General features: G+C 50.6%; 1 protein-coding gene across 6 annotated transcripts in view; it reads right to left on the bottom strand.

The window, feature by feature from the left end:
* CHKA (choline kinase alpha) overlaps positions 1-19755 on the bottom strand; it is a 58610-nt gene that overhangs the window by 1296 nt on the left and 37559 nt on the right. For 4 of the 6 annotated variants that reach the window (XM_025878679.2, XM_073883382.1, XM_073883378.1 and 1 more), the window contains 8 exons: positions 15035-15148; positions 12135-12268; positions 11770-11874; positions 11190-11248; positions 9231-9318; positions 8670-8778; positions 5355-5461; positions 3898-3979 (listed from right to left, as the gene is read on the bottom strand). In XM_025878679.2, the coding sequence (XP_025734464.2) occupies positions 3898-3979; positions 5355-5461; positions 8670-8778; positions 9231-9318; positions 11190-11248; positions 11770-11874; positions 12135-12268; positions 15035-15148 (798 nt within the window). The remainder of the gene's footprint in view (positions 1-3897; positions 3980-5354; positions 5462-8669; positions 8779-9230; positions 9319-11189; positions 11249-11769; positions 11875-12134; positions 12269-15034; positions 15149-19755) is intronic. The other 2 variants (XM_073883383.1, XM_073883381.1) reach the window with 1 other exon arrangement.

The following is a 19755-nucleotide window of genomic DNA, read 5'->3' as shown; positions in this document are numbered from 1 at the left end:
CATGCGAGGGCCAGCTGCTCCGAGTGCTTGCTCACACTTGGTACTGTCGCTGGTAGCTTTAGCATCATCAGGGGTGTGTGGGGTATCTCACTGGGGGTTTAATTTGCATTTCGTGTATTACATTAAGCAGACAAAGAGACGTCTACTGGCCATTTCTTTATCTTCTGTGACGTGTCCAAATCTTGTTTATAAAGTAGCTCATTTAGTTTCTTGCTACATTGCAAGCTCTTTATGTATCCTAAATACAAGTCCTTGTCAGACAGAGATCAGCGACATTTTCTCCAAGTCTGTGCTTGCCTTTTTATTTTCTTAATGGTGTCATTCAAAGAGTACAAGTTTTTCACTTTGATTAAGCCCAACTTACCGTATCTCTTCTCTTTTATGGTCAGTGCTTCACGTAACCTAAGAAATCTCTGCTGTGGTCACAAAGCTTTTCTCCCTTTGTTTTCCAGATGCTTTTACACTTGGGTCTGTTACCTGTTTTTAGTTAATGCATGTGTGTGGCAGGAGATCAAGGTTCATTATTTTTCCCATATGGCTACTCAGTTGTTCCTGCATTGGTTTTGAAAATCTGACCCCTTCCCCAGTGAATTACTGTGGCCCTTCTGTTGAGTACCAGTTGACTGTGTGTGTGTTTCTGGGCACTGGGCTCTGCTCCATTTGCCGGACGTCTATCTTTACACCAATACCACACTGTCTTGATACGTCTTGAAATCAGGCAGAATCAATCTTCCAACACTGTTAGCTTTAGTTTCACATTTTAGAAATACCCGTTTCTGCCAAAAAGCCTGTGAGGGTTTTGACTGGGATCACAGACTCTGGAAATCAGTTTGGGGAGAAGAGACTCCTAATACGGAGTCTTCTGAAGCCATAAATGTGGTCTTGCTGTCCATTTGCTTAGCTTCTTGTAGCCATGTTTTAGAGCTTTCAGTGTGAAGATCACGCACATATTTTAAAAATCTCATCCTTAAGTATTTCATGTTTTTATACCATTGTAAATACAACGAAATTTCATTTGGAACAGTTTCTACTACGTAGACTACAGAGGGTTATTGTGCACTGCCCTTGTATCCTGTGACCTCCGTAAACTCACGCCACAGCTCAAATAGCATTTCTGTTGGTTCTTTCCTATTTGCTCAAGTACCTGATCATGTCACCTACAATAAAAAAGGCAGTCTTTCTTCTTCCTTTCCAGTATTTTTGCATTTCCTCTCTTTTCCCAGCCTTACTATGCTGGCTGGGTGCTCTGGTGGGCAGGAGCGCTCCAGCTCTCGCCAGTAATTACAGCACCAGCTATAGGTTTTCATACGTGCCCTGGGCCTGGTTAAGGAAGGACTCCTCTATTCCTACTTTGCTGAGGCTTTTTTTGTTTGTTTGTTTGTTTTAAATCATGATCATGAATGGGTACTGGATTTTGTCAAATGCTTTTCCTGCATTCACTAAGAAGATAATATGGTTTTTCTCCCTCATTCTGTTAATATGCTGAATTACGCTAACTTGTTTGCTTTTTTAAAGATTTTATTTATTTGACAGAGAGAGCACAAGCAGAGGGAGAGAGAGAGAAGCAGGCTCCCTGCTGAGCAAGGAGCCCAATGTGGGACTCGATCCCAGCACCCTGGGATCGTGACCCGGGCCGAAGGCAGCCACTTAACTGACTGAGCCACCCAGGCGTCCCTACACTAACTGGTTTTTAAGTGTTAAATTAACCTTGCATTCCAGAGATAAATGCCACTTGATCATATTCTTGTAGATGTCAGATTTAATTTCTGCTACTATTTTGATAATGTTCTTTCTGTCCTGTTCACAAAGGGCACTGATCTGCAGTTTTCTTGAAATGTCTTTGTCTTCTCTCAGCATCAAGACAATGCTTCATCAAATGAGTCAAGAAATGTCCCCTCCTCCCTTTATTCTCTAAAACTGTGCAGAATCGGTATCATTTCTTCCTTAAATGTTTGATGATATTCACCAGGACCTGCAGTTTTTTCTACAGGGAGCTTTTCTGAGTATGAATTCAATTTATTCAATAACATATGACCACTTGTTAGGTTAGTTTTTGTCATTTGTATCTTTTCCAAGAAATGTGCACATTTCATGCACACTGTCAAATCTGTTGGTGTAAAATTCTTCATAATATTCTCTTACAGCATCCACAGGAGCCGGAGTGATGTCTTCTCCTTGGTACTGATACTGGTCATGTGTGTCTTCTCTCTCTTTCTTGCTCAATATAGCCAAAAGTTTGTAAATTGTATTGAGCTTTTCAAAGAACCAACTTTTGGTTTCATTGATTTTCTCTTTTTTCTCCCATCCATTTTCTATTTCAAGGATTTCTGCTCTTAGCTTTATTTAGTTTTTTTTTCCTTTAAAGTAGACTCCATGCCCAACATGGGGCTTGAACTCACGACCCCGAGATCAAGAGTCGTGTGTTCCACTGACTGAGCCAGCCAGGTGCCCCTCTTTTATCTAGTTCTAGACTTTGGGCTTAGGTTGGTTTTTCTCTCTCTAGCTTCTTAAGGTAGAAGCTTCAGTCACTGATTTAAGAACTTTCTTATCTAATACAAATGTATAACCTTCAAAGCCCCAAGTTTTTAAACCCTGCTTTAACTGTATCCCACAAATTCCGACATATTGTGTTTTCATTATAATTTGTTCAAAATAGTTTCTCATTGTCTAGTTCATTTCTTCTTTGATCCAGGGTTGATTTAGGTGTACTATTTCATTCCCAAATAATTAAGAATTTTCAAGATTTGTTGCTGTTGATTTCCTATCAAATTCCACCATGGTCAGAGAACATACTCTGTATTTCAATTCCTTTCAACTTGAGACCTGTTTCCTAATGCCCAGCATACCGTCTATCTTGACGAATGTGCCATACTCACTGGGCAAGGATGTACATTCGGCAGCTGGGCATTCAGTGACGTCAGGCTGGGTGACAGTGCTGTCCCCTCCTCTGTCCCTCCTGCTGTGCTTCTGGCTCTGCCTCTCTGCTCAATTTTCTCAGGTTCTACTTTATGTCTTTGAAGCAAGATAGGAGGTAGGATGCCGCCTCGCCCTCACCTCTGCCCTACACATTTAGGATTTTTTTTAATGTCTTCTGGATTAACTGATCCTTTTATTATTATGAAATTGTTCCTTACTTTGGTAATATTTTTTGATGTGTACTTTGTCTTAACAATTTCATTTGACCATGGCTCTAAATCTGCTTTAAAATTCCTTATTCCCCCTTCTTTTGCCTAACAGTAGCTGTGCGTTACCAAACCTCCTACCTGGAAGCAGAAATCACCCGAACACAGGACTGGGAGGATGAAATGAACTCGTCATTCCCTCCACCTTCCTAAAGCATGGCACTCACTCCAGACTTTGTGAGCCCCCACCAACACTCATTATGGGGCAGCAGAGGGCTGGACTCCCAGTTTAAAACTATGTCAAGGACAGTTCCTAAGGTTGGAAGAAAATGACAGCCTGGCTTGTCGACCTTGCCTGCAACAAACAGGACGGCTCATTCAGTCAGCACCAGCTGCGCACTCGATGTGGGGGCGCTGTGGGCTGGAGAATGGAGCCACAACCGCAGGAGGAAACGCTTCAGGGCGCTCCTTCACCTGTGGTCCCTTGTGTCAGAGAGGACTGAGGTCAAGGGCTAGACCACTAGGGTCTGACTTCTACATCCCCCACCAGAGCCACAGGGCCAGACAGCACCTCTCTGAAGCAGGGAAGGTGGGCCTGCTGCCCCGCAAGTGAGGCCACCTCCAAAGGCAGATGCGGAGCCAGTCCAAGTGGGCTCACTGTGCAGCGACATAGGTAGCCTTCTGCGAAGAACGGAGATTCCCCACCAAGGAAGAACAAACATGATGAACAGTTTTCTTTCTGGGAATAGAAGAGAAGACCACCCCCAGAACATACCATGTATCCAAATTCAATGGATGAAATCTTGGCCTGCACAATGGACCAAAGTCCCCAGAAGAAATGGGATGCAAGGGCAAACCTGTAATTACAAAAGCAGGAGATGCACGTGAGATGTGTGGCGCCGGCCACAGGCCAGGGGTGGGATTTTCTGCTGGCGGGCCCTGTAACTCCTCGAGGTGCAAACCCGGTCAGCCCTGGCCCACTCAACAGGATTCTATTCCACAGGGACCGGGAACAGGGTGGGGGCACCGCAGCTGGCCTCTCCCACCTCTGGCTGGGGGCAGGTGGGTGTGCAGTGTGGACGCGCCCAGCTACAGTCCCGGGACTCACACGGAGGCCTCGGGGGCCACACAAGGCCGCGCACGGGCTATGCTGGGAAAGAAACACTCTATGCTACACGTGTGAGGCATGGCATCAGCAACCCTTAGCAAGCGTTATGCAGGGAGAGGAGGAACGTGCAGGCCTCTGGATGACTCACTGGCTTTCCCAGGAGGTAGGATGCCGCCTCGCCCTCACCCCTGCCCTCCCAAAGCAGTGAAACAGAGCAGAGGAGAGCGTGGTGGTGGCCCTCTCTAAGCCACACCATGGCCCCCGTCACCGCGAACCCAAGCTCCCCTCACAACAGTGCCTGTGGGCTTCACTGAATGCTTCAGTGTCCTCCTCAAACCCGACTGTTTTCCTTGTGGTCCCTGACCCACTACATGTCCCTTGGGGTACCCTTTCTGTCGGGCTCTCCTCCATTTTTCTATTTCCATCCATTCTAGAACCAGAGAGGGAAGATCTATGTATCAGGGGGAGCCCCGGGACAGCAAGGGTGGCTGCAGGCCCAGCAACAACGGTGTGGACACTTCAGGAAGAGGTGATCTATGGTAAGTGGGCCGGGCAGGACAAGTGGGCCAAAGTCACTTAAACATTTTTACCAAAGAATCTTCTAAGAGAGCTCAAAGAATGGGAGTAACTCAGGTCTCTTGACTACAGAGATGAGTGTGTGTGATAAACAGGGGTCTAGACTTTCACGAAATCTGGAAGTTTCTCAGCCCTGCTTTGAGAGCTACTGAAGAAACAGTTTACAAGCAAGACTCAGAACCAACACTTACAATTTGTAATCAGTTTTTAAAAGAAACACATCACTGGATGGTGCCCACCACTCCATGAGCATCAAGCGGCAAAAGTGTACAGGGCCTAGGCGGCACAGCCTCGTACAGCTGAGTCCTATATGTGGCTTACAGCGTGGAGCGCCATCCACGCGCCCTGACCCTGTACATCGACCCTGCTCTCCACACCTGCTGGGTGCTGAAATCTGGAGAGGTACCACATGCTCAGTTTTTGACAAAATACAAGTCCCAGAAATGTATGGGTATAAAGAAGCTCCTAAAATCATGATTGCAAGTCGGCACCCCAATTATATTCTATAAACGGACGACTATTTTATAAATTAACAACAAAAAAATTACCTATTGACTTCAAGCAACATTTCTTCTTCTATAATGGACTTTTCTTCATTACTGAGGTTTTCAAATTCATTATGGAATGCAGCCAAGTAACTGGAAATAAAGTGGAGCTTTAAAGAAAAATAATCACATTAGAGTCAGTGACGGTGAGACAGACGGTGTCAACAGCTGTCCGGAAGCACGGCACACTCGGAGGACACCCGCACGGCCGGGGGAGCCTGGAGGAAGCTCACCGGTGCGGCAGTGATCTCCGGCTTCCTGGCAGAACCCTACCGCACTCGATGCCGCACTGTCGACAAGACAAGCACAGTAAACCACTACTACTTCTGGACAAAATCACCAAGGAGGAATCTACTCCACACCCATGTTTCCCATGGCCTGGTCGCAAAGCAGGGTAAGCCTACATCACACGTCCCCACACACAGGCTGGCATTCTGCACAGGCGCCTGGGAGCCCGAGGTCGTTGGCAGAGGCTTGGGCAGAGCGGGAGCCGACCAGACCAGGCAAAGGGGCCTTCCACCTCCGAGCTGCTGTGGTGATGCCTTTATGTCCATAAATCGGCAAGATCTAATTCTGGTCTGGAGAAGAGGTTCTACCAGGTCCCACGTGTAGTCTGCCCATGCATCAGGATTTAGGAGACCCCGTTCTTCAGTACCTAACACTATACCTAACGGCACCAGAACACAGCAAACCACCACTCACCTTCTTTTATAAATAAGGAAACAGCAGGCAGTTGCTCTACCCAAAAGAACGCCATTAACTGATCACCTAGTTGGAATGCCAACACCGCCCCTCCACCACCTCGCCCATCTGCCTTCTCCCAGGTGGCTTTCACACTCGGCACCCCCTCCCACCAGAAAGCAGCGTTCCAGTTCGAGCGCCATCCTAGCAGGGCGTTCTAGAAGGAGTAACCCTGGCACAGGTAAGGGGATGGCTCATGCCTAGTAAATTCTATGTAGCGGACACCGTCCTGAGCCTTTGTTTCTTTTTTTTTTTTTTTTAAAGATTTTATTTATTCATTTGAGAGAGAGAATGAGAGATAGCACGAGAGGGAAGAGGGTCAGAGGGAGAAGCAGACTCCCCGCTGAGCAGGGAGCCCGATGCGGGACTCGATCCTGGGACTCCAGGATCGTGACCTGAGCCGAAGGCAGTCGCCCAACCAACTGAGCCACCCAGGCGCCCCTGAGCCTTTGTTTCTGCACACAAGGAAACTGAAGCACAGAGTCAGCAGGTGACAGTGAACAGTGGCAGATCTGGGTTCAAATCCAGACATGGTTTTTAAAACACACGCTTGAACTGCCACACGAGATGAGTTAATTTCTGGGAGATAATAAATGCTTGAATAGGCCAATGAAGACAGAAAATTTGAATAGATCAATACCTAAGAGATAGTAACTAATGACCTTCCCTCCCCAAAAGTTCTAGGCCCACACTTTCTTACAAAGTCTACCAAAATTTTCAAAGAACATCTCATATAAATTTGTTCCAGAAAATTACAAAGGGACACCAAACTCATTAGACTAGCATAATTTTTATTCCAAAACCAGGTATGAATAAACAATTTTTAAATGACCGTTAAAAGCCCGTTTCACATACGTGCACAGACGTCAAACTCCTAAATAAGAGACTAACTGGACCCAGCAGAGCGTTCCAAAATAACACACCTCATTCTCATTCAAATGGTTTATTTTAGGAATTCCAAGACGGTTTAACATTTTAAAACATCTCATTAGTAGACTAAAGAAAGAAAAGCATGAGATTACCTACTAGGTGCAGAAAGGGTAGCTAATGAAGACTAACACCTCTATGTGACTTTTAAAACTGCTCAGAAAATCGAAAAGGAACCTCCTTCATTTCCGTGGCTGTGCGGTGCAGCCAGTCACACAGCTCTGCCCTCCATCGCCACCCACCATGCCGGAACCTGCCTTCTCGCCGGCAGAAAGCCGCCCTCTTCCTGGCTGGAGAGTTGGCACCTCTGGAGCTGCCCAGTTTTTACGAAGTCTTTTACAAAGACTGCTGCTGTGTTCCTTCCCCCGCAACACCCTTCCTCCTCACACAGCATGACCTCGAGGCCCAGAACCAGCCTGGCCGCTCTGCTTGGGACGTACTCAAGCTCGTCAGAGTCAGCCTTCCCGCACGGCAGGAAGAGGGCAATGGGGTTTTGGTCCCACAGCAAGTCAACATTTGAATGGGGGCCCCTGGCGTGTGGGCCATCTGCTGAAGACACAATCACCGTGCCTGGCACAGGTGAGTGCCCAAGAGACCTCTCCTGAGGGAAATACAGCAGCAACCGACCGCATCCCCATCCTCATGCTGCCCTGACCGCTCTGAAAAGCGGCTGAGCCAGCAGGGCTCCATGGAAATGGCTGTCCCGTAGCAGGGGTTGTGAAGGGGGGTGGGCTGCTGCCCTGCACAGGCTCGGGGGACCCTCTCCCCAGCCCGGCGTGCTTCCACATCGCTACCCACTCACCCTCAACCCACGGCTCCAACGGTGGGCTGAGGGATGGAGTAGGGGCTCCCAAGGAGGAATTCCCCACAGGGTGATTCTTTTTTTTTTTTTTTTTTTTTTATTTATTTGAGAGAGAGCACAGGCAGGGTGAGGAGCAGCAGCAGGAGAGGGAGAAGCAGGCTCCCCGCTAAGCAGGGAGCCCGACGCGGGGCTCAATCCCAGGACACCCAGGGGGTGATTCTTCACACAGCCGCCCCCTCCCCCCTCAGGACAGGAAAGGGAACTGTAATAGCACAGCAGCTACCAAGTCACGGTGCCCAAAGGCTACTTCTGTCTGCACAGAGTGAAACACACACAGGGAACACCATGATCCCCACAAAGAAGGCCAGGAGGCAGGTCAGAGGCTGGACTTTTTGGAAAAAACTAGAAGGAGCTACAAAAGAGACTGTGTTCTCTAACTGAATGAATACAGGTTATCTCTGGCACGGGGATTAAAATGTCAGGTTTGTGTCCTGACACAAAATGACATTTTAGAGCAAAAGGGTTTGCTTAACCATTCTGCGATTTGAAAAGGGTGTCGTTAGGGGCGCCTGGGTGGCTGAGTCGGTTAAGCATCTGCCTTCGGCTCAGGTCATGATCTCAGGGCTCTGGAATCGAGCCCCACGTCAGGCTCCCTGCTCAGCGGAGAGCCTGCTTCTCCCTCTCTCCACTGCTTGTGCTCTCTCTTGCAATCTCTCTCTCTCAAATAAAATCTTTAAAAATAAAAGGGGGGGCGTGTCCTTAAAAACGAAGATGCAATCAATTCTAACTGCATAAAATGGACTCCTGCAGTTTAGCTACTATCAAGTCTACACACAGCCGTCTCCTACCTGTTGTTTCTTGGTGGGGTACTTCAGGATGTTCGCTCTGAAGAAAGGGTACTTTGCATAGTTATAGTCGTACATCCATTCACAGAAATGATTCCCAATGTCGAATCCCCTGAAAAAGAGGTAAGAGCTGCAGAGAAGGGGGCAAGCTGCCACACCCTGAGGTTCCCTGGTCAGAGAAGGGAAAAGGCCGAGTCATGAGCATCCCTCCCAGCAACAACTGTCCTTCCTGAGGTCCCCCCCAAGGACGACTGCCTCAGGGACAGGAAGAGCCAACAGGGCAGTTACCAGAACCAGAACTGACTGATGCTACAAAAAGCGCCACCCGACCCACCACACAGGGGCAGTTGTTCAAGAACATTCTCTTGCACTCAGTACTCTGATCTCTGAAGTCAGCAAAACACCAAATTCTGAGTTCTGATCACTCACACTGCTGCCCCCCCAACCACCAGCGAGGAACAGGCCCGGGCTGCTTCCTGCATGGCTGCAGGCTGCTGGGACAGTACGCTAGCTCCCAGGGTCCCGTGGCATGGCTCCTCAATTCCTCCTGTAGCTGTTTCATACCTGTAATTATAACTGCTGTATTCGAAGTCAATGAGCATCAGTCTCTGCTTTTCGGAATTCTCTCTGCCCTCCAGCATTAAGATATTACCTGCAAAAAGGTTTAGATGACATGCCATTTACTATGGCTGTGTTGCATAGTCGAAGGCACAAGTCCTTGAACAGAAGGGCCAAGAGTGGTTCTGATCCTGTCAGGGAACCCCAACCATGCAGTGAATGAGCACAGGCCGTGGAGTGCCAGGAGCAGCACCGCCCCCCGAGGCCCAGCCCTCGGCAGAAGGCCCTGGGCCACACCGACAGCCCGAGAGTAACACGGCCCCACGCTCACCCGGGAACAAGAATGGCTCTCCCTTAGCTTGTTGGGGCAGCACTCCCCAGACTTTTCACACACGGGTACAAAGGAAAATGCTTGACTGGCATGGTGGAGTTCTAGTCGACCCAACCTCCCCAGCAGCTAGGAAGCTGTGTCCTGCTGTCCTCCCTGATGAGGACACCATGGGTGTGCTCAGCCGCCACCAGGCTCTGTGGACCCTACTTGGCCCCGATGCTTTGCCTCGTTTGGTTCTCCAAGGAGACCACAAGCAGCGTTCCTTCCACCATATTTCCCGTATGGCTGAATTCTGGGCCCAAAGTGAACTGGCGGCCAGCCTGGCTCTTCAGGCATCCGTTCCAAGACCTCCCACAGGTGACACAATGTCCAGCATCGGTCACTACCAGGCTGGCAGGTGAGCACTGGTGAGCCAGGCTTTGCTAGTTTTTTGGCCACGCTCTCTCCAGGGTTTCTGCAGGAGGTGCTCTTTCTAGGCTTTTCAGCACACAAAATCCGTTTCCAGGGGACATTAAAAGGAGACGCTCAGAGCAGCAGAACAAAGCAAATGTACAACCCCCACCTCCTCTAGCCTTTCACTGGCCAGCAGGCCCCCCTCAGACCCAGCTGGTGACATCTGCGCAGCTGACTACTGCCTGCTAACACAGTCTGCACCCTGCTCGACTTGCCCGACAATGATCAGCTAATTAATAAACTATCACCCTAATGTCTGATTGATGACTGGTCTTCAACAGGGACTATTGTCAAAATTAAAAACAAACTGCTGAGCCTGGCAAAGGGCCCGAGGGTGGATGTGAGCCAGCCGTGATGGAAAGGACAGGGACAGCAAGGCAAAGCCTCACCAAAGCCCGGCCCCACTGCGGCACCAGCGGGAGCTGCCCAGCTAGATGCGGCCTCCGTCTGAAGTCACACGGAGGGGTACCCGGCATCGTACTTTATGAAAGGCAGAGAAACCCAAGGAGAGCAGATGGCCTCGATGAGCTGTGAGCTGTGGCCAGGGCAAGGCCCCCAGGACAGAGCGGGGCGGTCACCTCTTACTGCGTTTTCAGATTATCAAAGGTGCGTGTTCACCAGAGTTAAACACTGAACAAACATGTGACTTAGGAGGTTTCGGTCCTTTATCCAAGCTCCCAGTTTAGTGAATGTTCTCATTTTTTCTTCCATGAATATATTTTTTACAAAAATGGGAAGACACCCCATGTGTTTTTCTTTTTATTTTGAAGATTTTATTTATTTGACAGAGAGAGAGACAGCGAGAGAGGGAACACAAGCAGGGGGAGTGGGAGAGGGAGAAACAGGCTTCCCGCCGAGCAGGGAGCCTGATTCGGGGCTCTATCCCAGGACCCTGGGATCATGACCTGAGCTTAACGACTGAGCCACCCAGGCGCCCCACCCCATGTGTTTTTCTAAAACTCGCTTTTTTCCCTCTTAATAGATCCTGGAGATCTTTCTGTTGGTCTGCATAAAAACGACCTCATTCTTTTTCATAGTCGTACAATACTCCACTGTGTGCCCATCCCATTATTTCACGCAAGTACTCCCCTCTGCACGGATACCTAGCATTCGTCACACACGCTGGAGGCCGCTAAGGAGACACGCACGCCCAGCCTCACGTAACAGGCAGCGATTCTTACCTTCCTGACAGTCATTATGACAAAATACAACCGGAGAGGGGGTGGATTCAAGCAGCGACCTGCAAAGGGAATCACACCGCAGGTCAGATGCCTCGGCGTGCCCGGGACGGGACTGGTGCTTGGCACTGCCATGCAGCCTCCCTGCAGCGCTGGCCCCGGGAGCTCCGGGGGCGCAACCCGGAGCTCCACGCCAGCCCCGCGCGCAGCCCCTCTTCCCCGGGCGGGCCCTCCCGGCCCAGAGCACGACCCTCCTCCTCAGTCTGCTCTGGCCCTGGTTTCCGTCACACCTCTGATCACCACCCGGCATCATGGGACGCGTTTGCTTGTCTCCATCTCTCCTAATAAGACACAAGCGCCTCGAAGGCCGTCCTGGCCCCCATGTCCTCGGCGCTGCTCACACCCGTGGAGTGACGAGAACTGTGCCTTCTCGCGCTCGGGGTGAGTGCGCCCCCGGGGACCGCGCGGTGCCCCTACTTGCAGGCCAGAGCTCGGGCTGAACGATTTCCCCCACCTGCCCCCGTCGCTTCTGTTTCGTGTTTTGTTTCAGAAAAACCCGACTGCGCTCGCGACGGCTCCTCACCTCAGGTACTCCAGCTCCAGGGGCAGGTTGTAGTGGAGGAGACGGTGAAGCTGCTTCACCCGCGGCTCCCCGGCAAACTTAATCCTCAGCACCTGGTTCAGGTATCTGGCAGAAAAAGGGAGAACAAAATTCACTGCTCGGTTCACTGCGGCTCCCGGGCAGGGCTCCTGTCAAGTATAATCACGAGAGGGCCCGGGACACAGCCCGGGGCTCCAGGCTCTTGAGAAAGCTCGTCCCCTGCCCGCCCACCCGCTCGGCAGAGCAGAGGAAGACCTCCGGCCACCACGGCAAACGAGTACTCACTCTGCGCCTCTGGTAGCCGCTAACAGAAAATGGAGTTAGAGCCAAGCGGTTTGACCACTTACTTTTCCATTGTTCCAAAAAGCCATTTTGGTTCCTTATTGAATGGCATTTTCATACCATGAAATGTGGCCATTTTCTCAGCTATTTCTGCAGAAATATCTGGCAAACTTAATTCTTCAGTGTCTAAGCGCCGGCTCTGCAATGAACAAGGGGGTCAGAAAACAGCATTTCTCCGGGGAGCCTGGAGGGTCAGGGGTGCGATCACACCAGGCTAAGACCCAGCAGCCAGTCTGCCTCAGCTGGCGCACGAAACTCCCTGTGGAACACGCCCCGCGGACAGTGACCCGGCGACTGCGGGGGCACTTCTCAGCAAGCGGGGGGGCCTCCGCCACAGGCCAATTTTATTTCGAACTCTTTTAACCATGAGAAGGTCCTCCCCACATACAAGCATTTAGGCGGACTCCCCCTCTCTTCTCTGCACCCTCACCAGAGGACGCCCTCCTCCCCGCTAAAAGCTCCGAGTCTCAGGGTCGTAGCACAAGGCAATGTCCAACTCCTTCAGCGGCTCGGACACTCCGGCCTGACCCATCGCAGCCAAGAGATGGTGCTCAGCACAGGTCCTCCTGAGAAGCAGGGCCAGGAGTTCAGGATGAGCCACACTCCCCCTCATCCACGGTGGCGCCTGCGGCACCCCGCCTAGCACAGAGCAGGCTCTCAGAGCGCACAGCTGAACGAAGAACCAGAGGGGCCCAGCCCCCACCGCTGCGCTTGCCCAGCTCCTCCTCCCGAGGAAATCACAATCAACTAAGACCAGTCTGTCTTTTCCACATGCCCTGCTCCCCTACAGAAGCCCAAAGAGGCATGCCTCTGAAAATCCTGAGTGCCACAGCCATGGTATTCCTCCAAGTTAGAGAAAAACAGCTCAAATTCTGGCTTTAATCCTCATTTCAAAGTCACATGGCCAAAGGCATGCTACTCAGACCTCTGTGTCTGACTTTCCGATTTCTATAAAATGAGAAGCATGACATGGAGTCCCTGCGGGGCTGCTCTGACCTACAGCATTCAAGGCAGGCAAGGGCCCTGGGCTGGCACCCAGCCAGGAGGTCTCGACAAATGGCGGGAGCCTGATGATGAGAGCTCAGAGCTTTCTGGAAGCAGCAGGCTCAACCGCGTCCTCCTCCACCTGGGAATCCTCCAAGTTATCAAGCGATCGGGCCAAGGTTAAGGACAAGGGACTCAGCTCCTAGTGGCAGCTCACTCAGCTTTCACATGGCTTTGTTAAAAAAATGCCATAAGTTACTTTGTTTGGCATTGTGGAAAGTCAGGCTAACCATGCTCAAAGATGAACATATTTCGGAGTTCTAAGCTCCTTTCCCAGCACACGGAAACGGCAACAGGAGACTGACCCAGGGTCCGTAGCGTCACTACTCTCCTGTGCCCTCTGAAAAAATGGCTGTAGGAACCAGACGAGGTGGAATGCATCCCACTCCATGCAGCGCTCAGGGGTAAACCTGGAAATAACACGCGCTAGCAGGCTGAGCCAAATGAAATCACCATTTCTGGGGTCAAAAACAGTTGATGACTGGTAGTTTCGTGTGGTTCAACCTACTACTTTAACAGAACTTTAAAAAGTCTTCACTATATAAAACATACATAAAAGAGGACAGAATTTCAGAAGTAGAACAGTATCAATCCCACAGATGCTACAACCCATGGATCCTGGTCCAGGGCAGGACAGTTCCATTATTCTGGGTTGTGCTCGCTGGTCCTTTACCTTCCCTAAAAAGAGAAGTTTTACCACACATGTATATTTTAAACAGTTTTGTTTGCTTTCAGTGGGCTTTATTAAAATGGTATACTATTTGTAGTCTTCCACAATCTGGTTTTATCACTCAATAGTATGTTCTTAAGATGTCACCACTTTTAACCACAGGAAGTGTTTCAGATTTTCCATGCTTTCAGATACTTTATTATCTCATCTGATTCTCATACCAGTCGGATGTTATGGGACAGTTATAAATGAAAACCCTGCCAAGTGGCCAGCGAGGTGCTGGGGCCAAGACGGAAGGTCTGCAGCGAGGGTTCAGCTGCTGGTTTCGGCACAGCCCCAGGCTGGCAGCTGCACACACGGGGCCACTGCATCAACCAGCAGAGGGCACCCCTCCTGGGACACAGGTCACAAGAAGGCTCCTACCCCTGGGCGGTGGGGATTAGACAATTAGGACCCCTTCCTCCAGCCTCCCGCTGAAAACAGGTTGAGTCCTGGCAAGCAGAGCATCCCTTCAGCCAGGGGCCCTGTGCTTAACCACCGCACAACTGTACAGGGCAAGCCTGCCCACCCAGGTGGCCACGTGAGGCAGGGCAATGAGACCATTTGTGACACTGGTCCTCGAGCAGCTCACACCAGTGAAGATGTTACAGCAGCATTAGAAATGCCTCAGGACAGCAAGAAAAGGCAAACAGTCCCAGCTCTTGGAAACAGGACTTGAGCTGGGCCTTGCAACGTCAGCTGACAGGCACATGGGAGCTGGGGAAACTCAAACAGAGGGAGTGAGCTGGGAGACAAGGCAAAGAGTAGTGGTGGCCCCACAGGGCAAAGATCCAGGTATGGCTTGGTGTGGCCAGGACCACAGGGCTCTACACTGAGTTCTAAAGGCGGTCCAGAAATTGAGAGGAACAAGGGGAAAGGAGAAAGGTTCAGAGCAAGCAGCTTTAGAGGACAATGGAATGTTAGGTTTCGTATACAGTTTTCATTTGGATGAACATCTTTGTAGGAAAGACAGAGTTTCCAATGTAAATTCAATAGAAATCTGTTTTTTCTTTATTTCTGATACAGTTTCATAATGTTAAGTCCCATTTAATGTGTCAGCCCATGACCTCTCAGGCTCCTGCAGCACCAAGACAAAGAATCCGTCTTCTGTCTGTGGCACCTGTCAACTGACCAGTCGAGAACACATCTTACCGGGATGAACTGCTCCAGGCGGCCTTGGGGAAAGATGCCGTAGAGCTTTGGCCCAAGCGCCCTCTCTGCAAGAATGGCAAACATAACGCTCTCCAGGACCATGGCCTCGGCCCCCTAAAACAGACAGCAACACACCGGATGTTTACTGAGGGCTGACCACGTGCAGGCCCCACAAGTGCTTCCACGGGAGCAGTGCTGTCTAACCCCCAGCCACCCTACCATCGGGCGCTACCAGTACCACCCCCACTTTAAATACGAAGAAACAGAGGTCAACGTCTTGTAATCTGCAGGATCTGCGCTTGCAACCATCACACTACACTGATGAGATTGAAAATTCAAGTGTAACCGAGTCACTGATTCCAAAAATAGAACAGTGTCTATTGGTATTTTCTTGCTTGCATTTATTTTAAAACTTCTCTAAGTTCCACCCATGACATCTTCCCAAAGGCCACCACAATGCTGTCCATTCTGGTCAGCACAGAGCAGGAGTGCACCGGCCACAGGGGCCTTCTGCCCCCAAACCGATCCTTAAGGGCAACTGACAGATCTGGGCCTGTTTCTGGGGTCCAAAGAGCACCCTGGCATGAAGCATTCACGGGATCAATGCTCTGCTCTTCCCAATCTTCTCCCTGCTGCCGTTTTAATGTTTGTCTCTTGCCAAAATCCAATGACGCTCATATGCTATCTTCAGTCCTAATAACCCATGTGGGATCTAGAATCATCCTGCCTTCAAAAACTATCTTTTAGCAGTGCCTGGGTGGCTCAGTCAGTTAAGCGTCAGGTCATGATCTCAGGGTCCTGGGATTGAGCCCCACATCGGGCTCCCTGCTTAGTGGCGAGTCTGCTTCTCCCTCTCCCTCTGCCTTCTCTCTCTCTGAAATAAAATCTTAAAAAAAAACAAAACAAAACTATCTTTTGGTCTCAGTTCAAATTCACTCCTTAGTCCTTTGCCATTAAACAGCAAATTAGCCTCGAGGCCACTGTGTCTGAGGAGGGGCCGGCAAGTGTAGCTAGAAAATGCTTTCAGGTGATCCTTATTCACCCCTTGTTAAGAAATGCGCCCCGGGGACTATGATCCCACAGAAACACTGCCCAAAGTGAAACAGCTCTTTAAACTCAGGTTATAAAAACACACGCAGGGCGCCTAGGTGGCTCAGTCATTAGGCGTCTGCCTTCAGCTCGGGTTGTGATCTCAGGCTCCTGGGATAAAGCCCCGAATGGGGCTCCCCTGCTCAGCGGGGAGTCTGTTTCTCCCTCTCCCTCTGCTGCTCCCCCTGCTTGTGCTCCCCCCACTCTTTCTCTCAAATAAATAAAATCTAAAAACCAAACAAAAAAAAAAAAACACACACGCAACAGGACCTACTCAGGCAATGAATGACAGGATGGTAAAGTTACAGAGAAGAAAACAGAGAAGTTCCTTTTCCAAAGGACATGGAACCACATCAGAGGAAAAAGTAATTTGGTCACTCTCACATTTGGGGGAGCAAACAGATTTGAGAGCCGGTGACCTCCCACAATTATAGTTTAGCCACTGTCTTTTGTCACCTACAACTGTGGTCCTGACCACTTTGTAAGGTCTAATCTTATTTACTCATTTGCAGTTTTTTTTTTTTTAAGATTTTATTTATTTATTTGACAGAGACACAGCGAGAGAGGGAACACAAGCAGGGGGAGTGGGAGAGGGAGAAGCCGGCTTCCTGCTGAGCGGGGAGCCCAATGCAGGGCTCTATCCCAGGACCCTGGGATCATGACCTGAGCCGAAGGCAGACGCTTAACAACTGAGGCGCCCCTCATTTGCAGGTTTTTTTTTTTTTAAGATTTTATTTATTTATTTGACAGTGAGAGAGGGAACACAAGCAGGGGCAGAGGAAGAGGGAGAAGCAGGCTTCCCACTGAGCAGGGAGCCTGATGCGGGGCTCGATTCCAGGACCCTGAGATCATGACCTGAGCCGAAGGCAGATGCTTAACAACTGAGCCACCCAGGCACCCCTCATTTGCAGTTTTGTATCTAGGACTGTTACGAGCTAAACTATGTCCTCCCCAAATTCACGCATTGAAGCCCTAACCCCCAGTGCGATGGTGTCTGGACATGGGCCTTTAGGAGGCGGTTATGTATAGATGAGGTCACGCGTGCAGGGTGTCCATGTGATCAGCGTCCTTATATGAAGGGTCCCAGAGAGGCTGCTGTCCCCCCCTCCGTCCCTCCACCACGTGAGGACACAGGGAGAAGGCAGCACCTGCAGGCCAGGGACCCAACCGTGCCAGCACGCAGACCTCAGACCTCCAGCCTCCAGAAATAAATGTCTGGGCAGCCCCGAGGAGTCTGTTACAGCAGCCTGAGCAGACTAAGACACGGACAGTACAAACCTAGCACTGATCTGTCAGGTCCACAGAGCTGAGAGCAGGGTTTGAGAGGAGAACCCCCTGGAAGAGGTAAGTCACTACTGGCCCCACGTCCAGCACCCAAGATGCCCGAAGAAGAGTGTGCACAGGTCTGCAAGGCATCTCTCAAACTCTCCGCCTGGAACCCGCACGAAGCGAAATGCCGTGGCGAAGGCAGGCTGGGCACGGTGGGACCCCAGGGCTCCAGGGTGTGACAGCAGGCGGGTTGTGCAGCCCTTAGCCAGCTGTACACCCCCCGCCACCCACCCAGAATTTCAGAGTTCCGTCAGGATTTCTTCCGTCTAGGTATCCAGGTTTCATCAGAATTAAAATTTGTTTTTTGGTTTCCCTCCATGTCAAGTGACTAAGCCCAAGGACATCAGGATGAGCTCCATATAAAACGCCTATCTGTGCCCGGTCCTAAATAGGCCTTTGAGTTTGAAGCTGCAAACTTTATACAGAGGTGAAGCCCCACCGTGTTCCTTCAGGAGGGCTTAGCCTGCTGTGCATCACGTGTACTCGGTACAAAGGCCATGCACCGTTGCTGGGCTGGACACACTGCCCAGAGTCCTCCAGAGCCAAGTCAACCTGTCCCCGGGATGGTGGAGAGAAGGTGGACGGAGACTTAAGAGCTTTGCAATTCTCTCTGGCATTTCTCTGAACACTGTAAACAAGAAATCTCTTTGTTCATGTGTAATATTGCAGTTCAGCATTTATTCCCAGTAGGGAGAAAGGGGAGCTGCGTGTGGAGGAAAGAATTTGGAGGAAGGAAAGAAGGAAAACACTTAAGACAGGTTAAGAAGAAAAATGGAGAGGTTAAGAGGGATAGTACGTAATCTTAGAAGGAGTGCATCAACTACTGGAAGCCTTTTTGTAACTACCAGGTCTCCAAACACCTTCCTGCTTGCTACTTAAGGAAGCCAGCACAGCAGAGAACAGGACGGGACCCACGTGACCCAGTCTTCTGCCCCCGCACGCCCAGGCGCAGCCACCGGCCACCCAACCACAGCTGGTCGCACTTTCTCGGGACAGAAGATCCTACCTCCACTTGAAACGATCTACTTTGGATTCAGGAACATTCATATATATTTAGCCCAAAAATATTTACTGGAGGTCCCCTCTGTGCCTGGCACTGTGTTAAGCCCCGGGCAAACAAGAACAAGACACACCCAGGGACCCCCTTCCAGAGCGAGCGGCAGACAAGGATGTGCAAGGCCAGCGTAGCCTGCCGTAACTGCAGGGACAGGGCGGGGCAGGGTGGGTCGGGGTGGCTGCTTCTAAGGAGATGGTGACACGGACACCTGAGGGGTGAGAAGCAAGCACATTCAGGGACCCGGGAGCCCCCCTCCCCCAGTGGAGCAGAGCAATCAGGGAAGGAGACAAAAGGAGCCCGGAGAAGCCGGGAGCTCCGGCCAGCCCTGAAGTCCTCAGCACACGCACAGCGTCTGAGGCCGCCGCGCGGCCGCCGAGGAGGGACCCGCACAGAGCCTGAGCGCTCCCAGCGACCGTCCCCGCAGGAAGGAGCCCGTTTTACCCAGCAAGCTGCCCAACACACCCAACCCCTAAAACAAACTTCCATGCTCACCACTGTGCAAGACTTTCTAGTATTTTCTAGCCTATTTCATTTTAAAAAAGCAGCAAAAACGCTGACATTTCACGTGCCCTTCGAGGTTTTACAACCCACCACGTGAAGCCCTGATTCAGAGGGGGGCAGGGGGGCGGCCGTGAGGGTGAAGGTGTGCCGGCTGCCGGGGGAAACATGGGAGAACGGCAAGGGGGCCGCTGGGTCCAACAGTGGGGAAGTCCTCGGTGTGACCAGATGGGGCAGGGGACAGGCAGGCGGGGGGGGACAGCGAATGGAAGAGGGAGGGGGACTGCTGGGGAGGCAGAGGTGTGCGGACTGACAATTCACTTTACCTACACAGTTGTATTTCTTTATAAAAATTAAAATCCTGTAATAAGAATATCGAGATTATGAACTTTTGGAGAAGACAGAATAACACTTCTGTGATATTCTTGCCAAAAATATATAACCTCATTCCAGTCACAAGAAAAGGTGAGACGAACCTACACTGAGGGAACATTCTCTGAAATAACTGATCCATGTGCTTAACAAGCCTCGGGACTGGAAGTAACACGGAGGCAGATGGAGCAGACGAGGGAGGACAAGCAGCATACGCCGCGTGGGGCCCCAGCTACACCCTGGAGCAGGACAAGAGAGCGTCCGTGGAAAAACCTGGGAAAGTCAAATAAGGCCTATAGCTTAGCTGCTATTATCAGGCTGGCGTCGGTCAGGGCTGTGCAAGGTGTTAGTGACGGGGAACTGGGAAAGGGGTGTA

Source organism: Callorhinus ursinus, unplaced genomic scaffold, assembly GCF_003265705.2.
Source record: "Callorhinus ursinus isolate GAN/ISIS: 27379988/994484 unplaced genomic scaffold, GSC_fseal_2.0 scaffold51, whole genome shotgun sequence".
In the NCBI taxonomy this organism is placed as follows: Eukaryota; Metazoa; Chordata; class Mammalia; order Carnivora; family Otariidae; genus Callorhinus; species Callorhinus ursinus.
The sequence above is the reverse complement of the archived record's forward strand: the minus strand, read 5'-3'. Positions and strand labels throughout refer to the sequence as shown.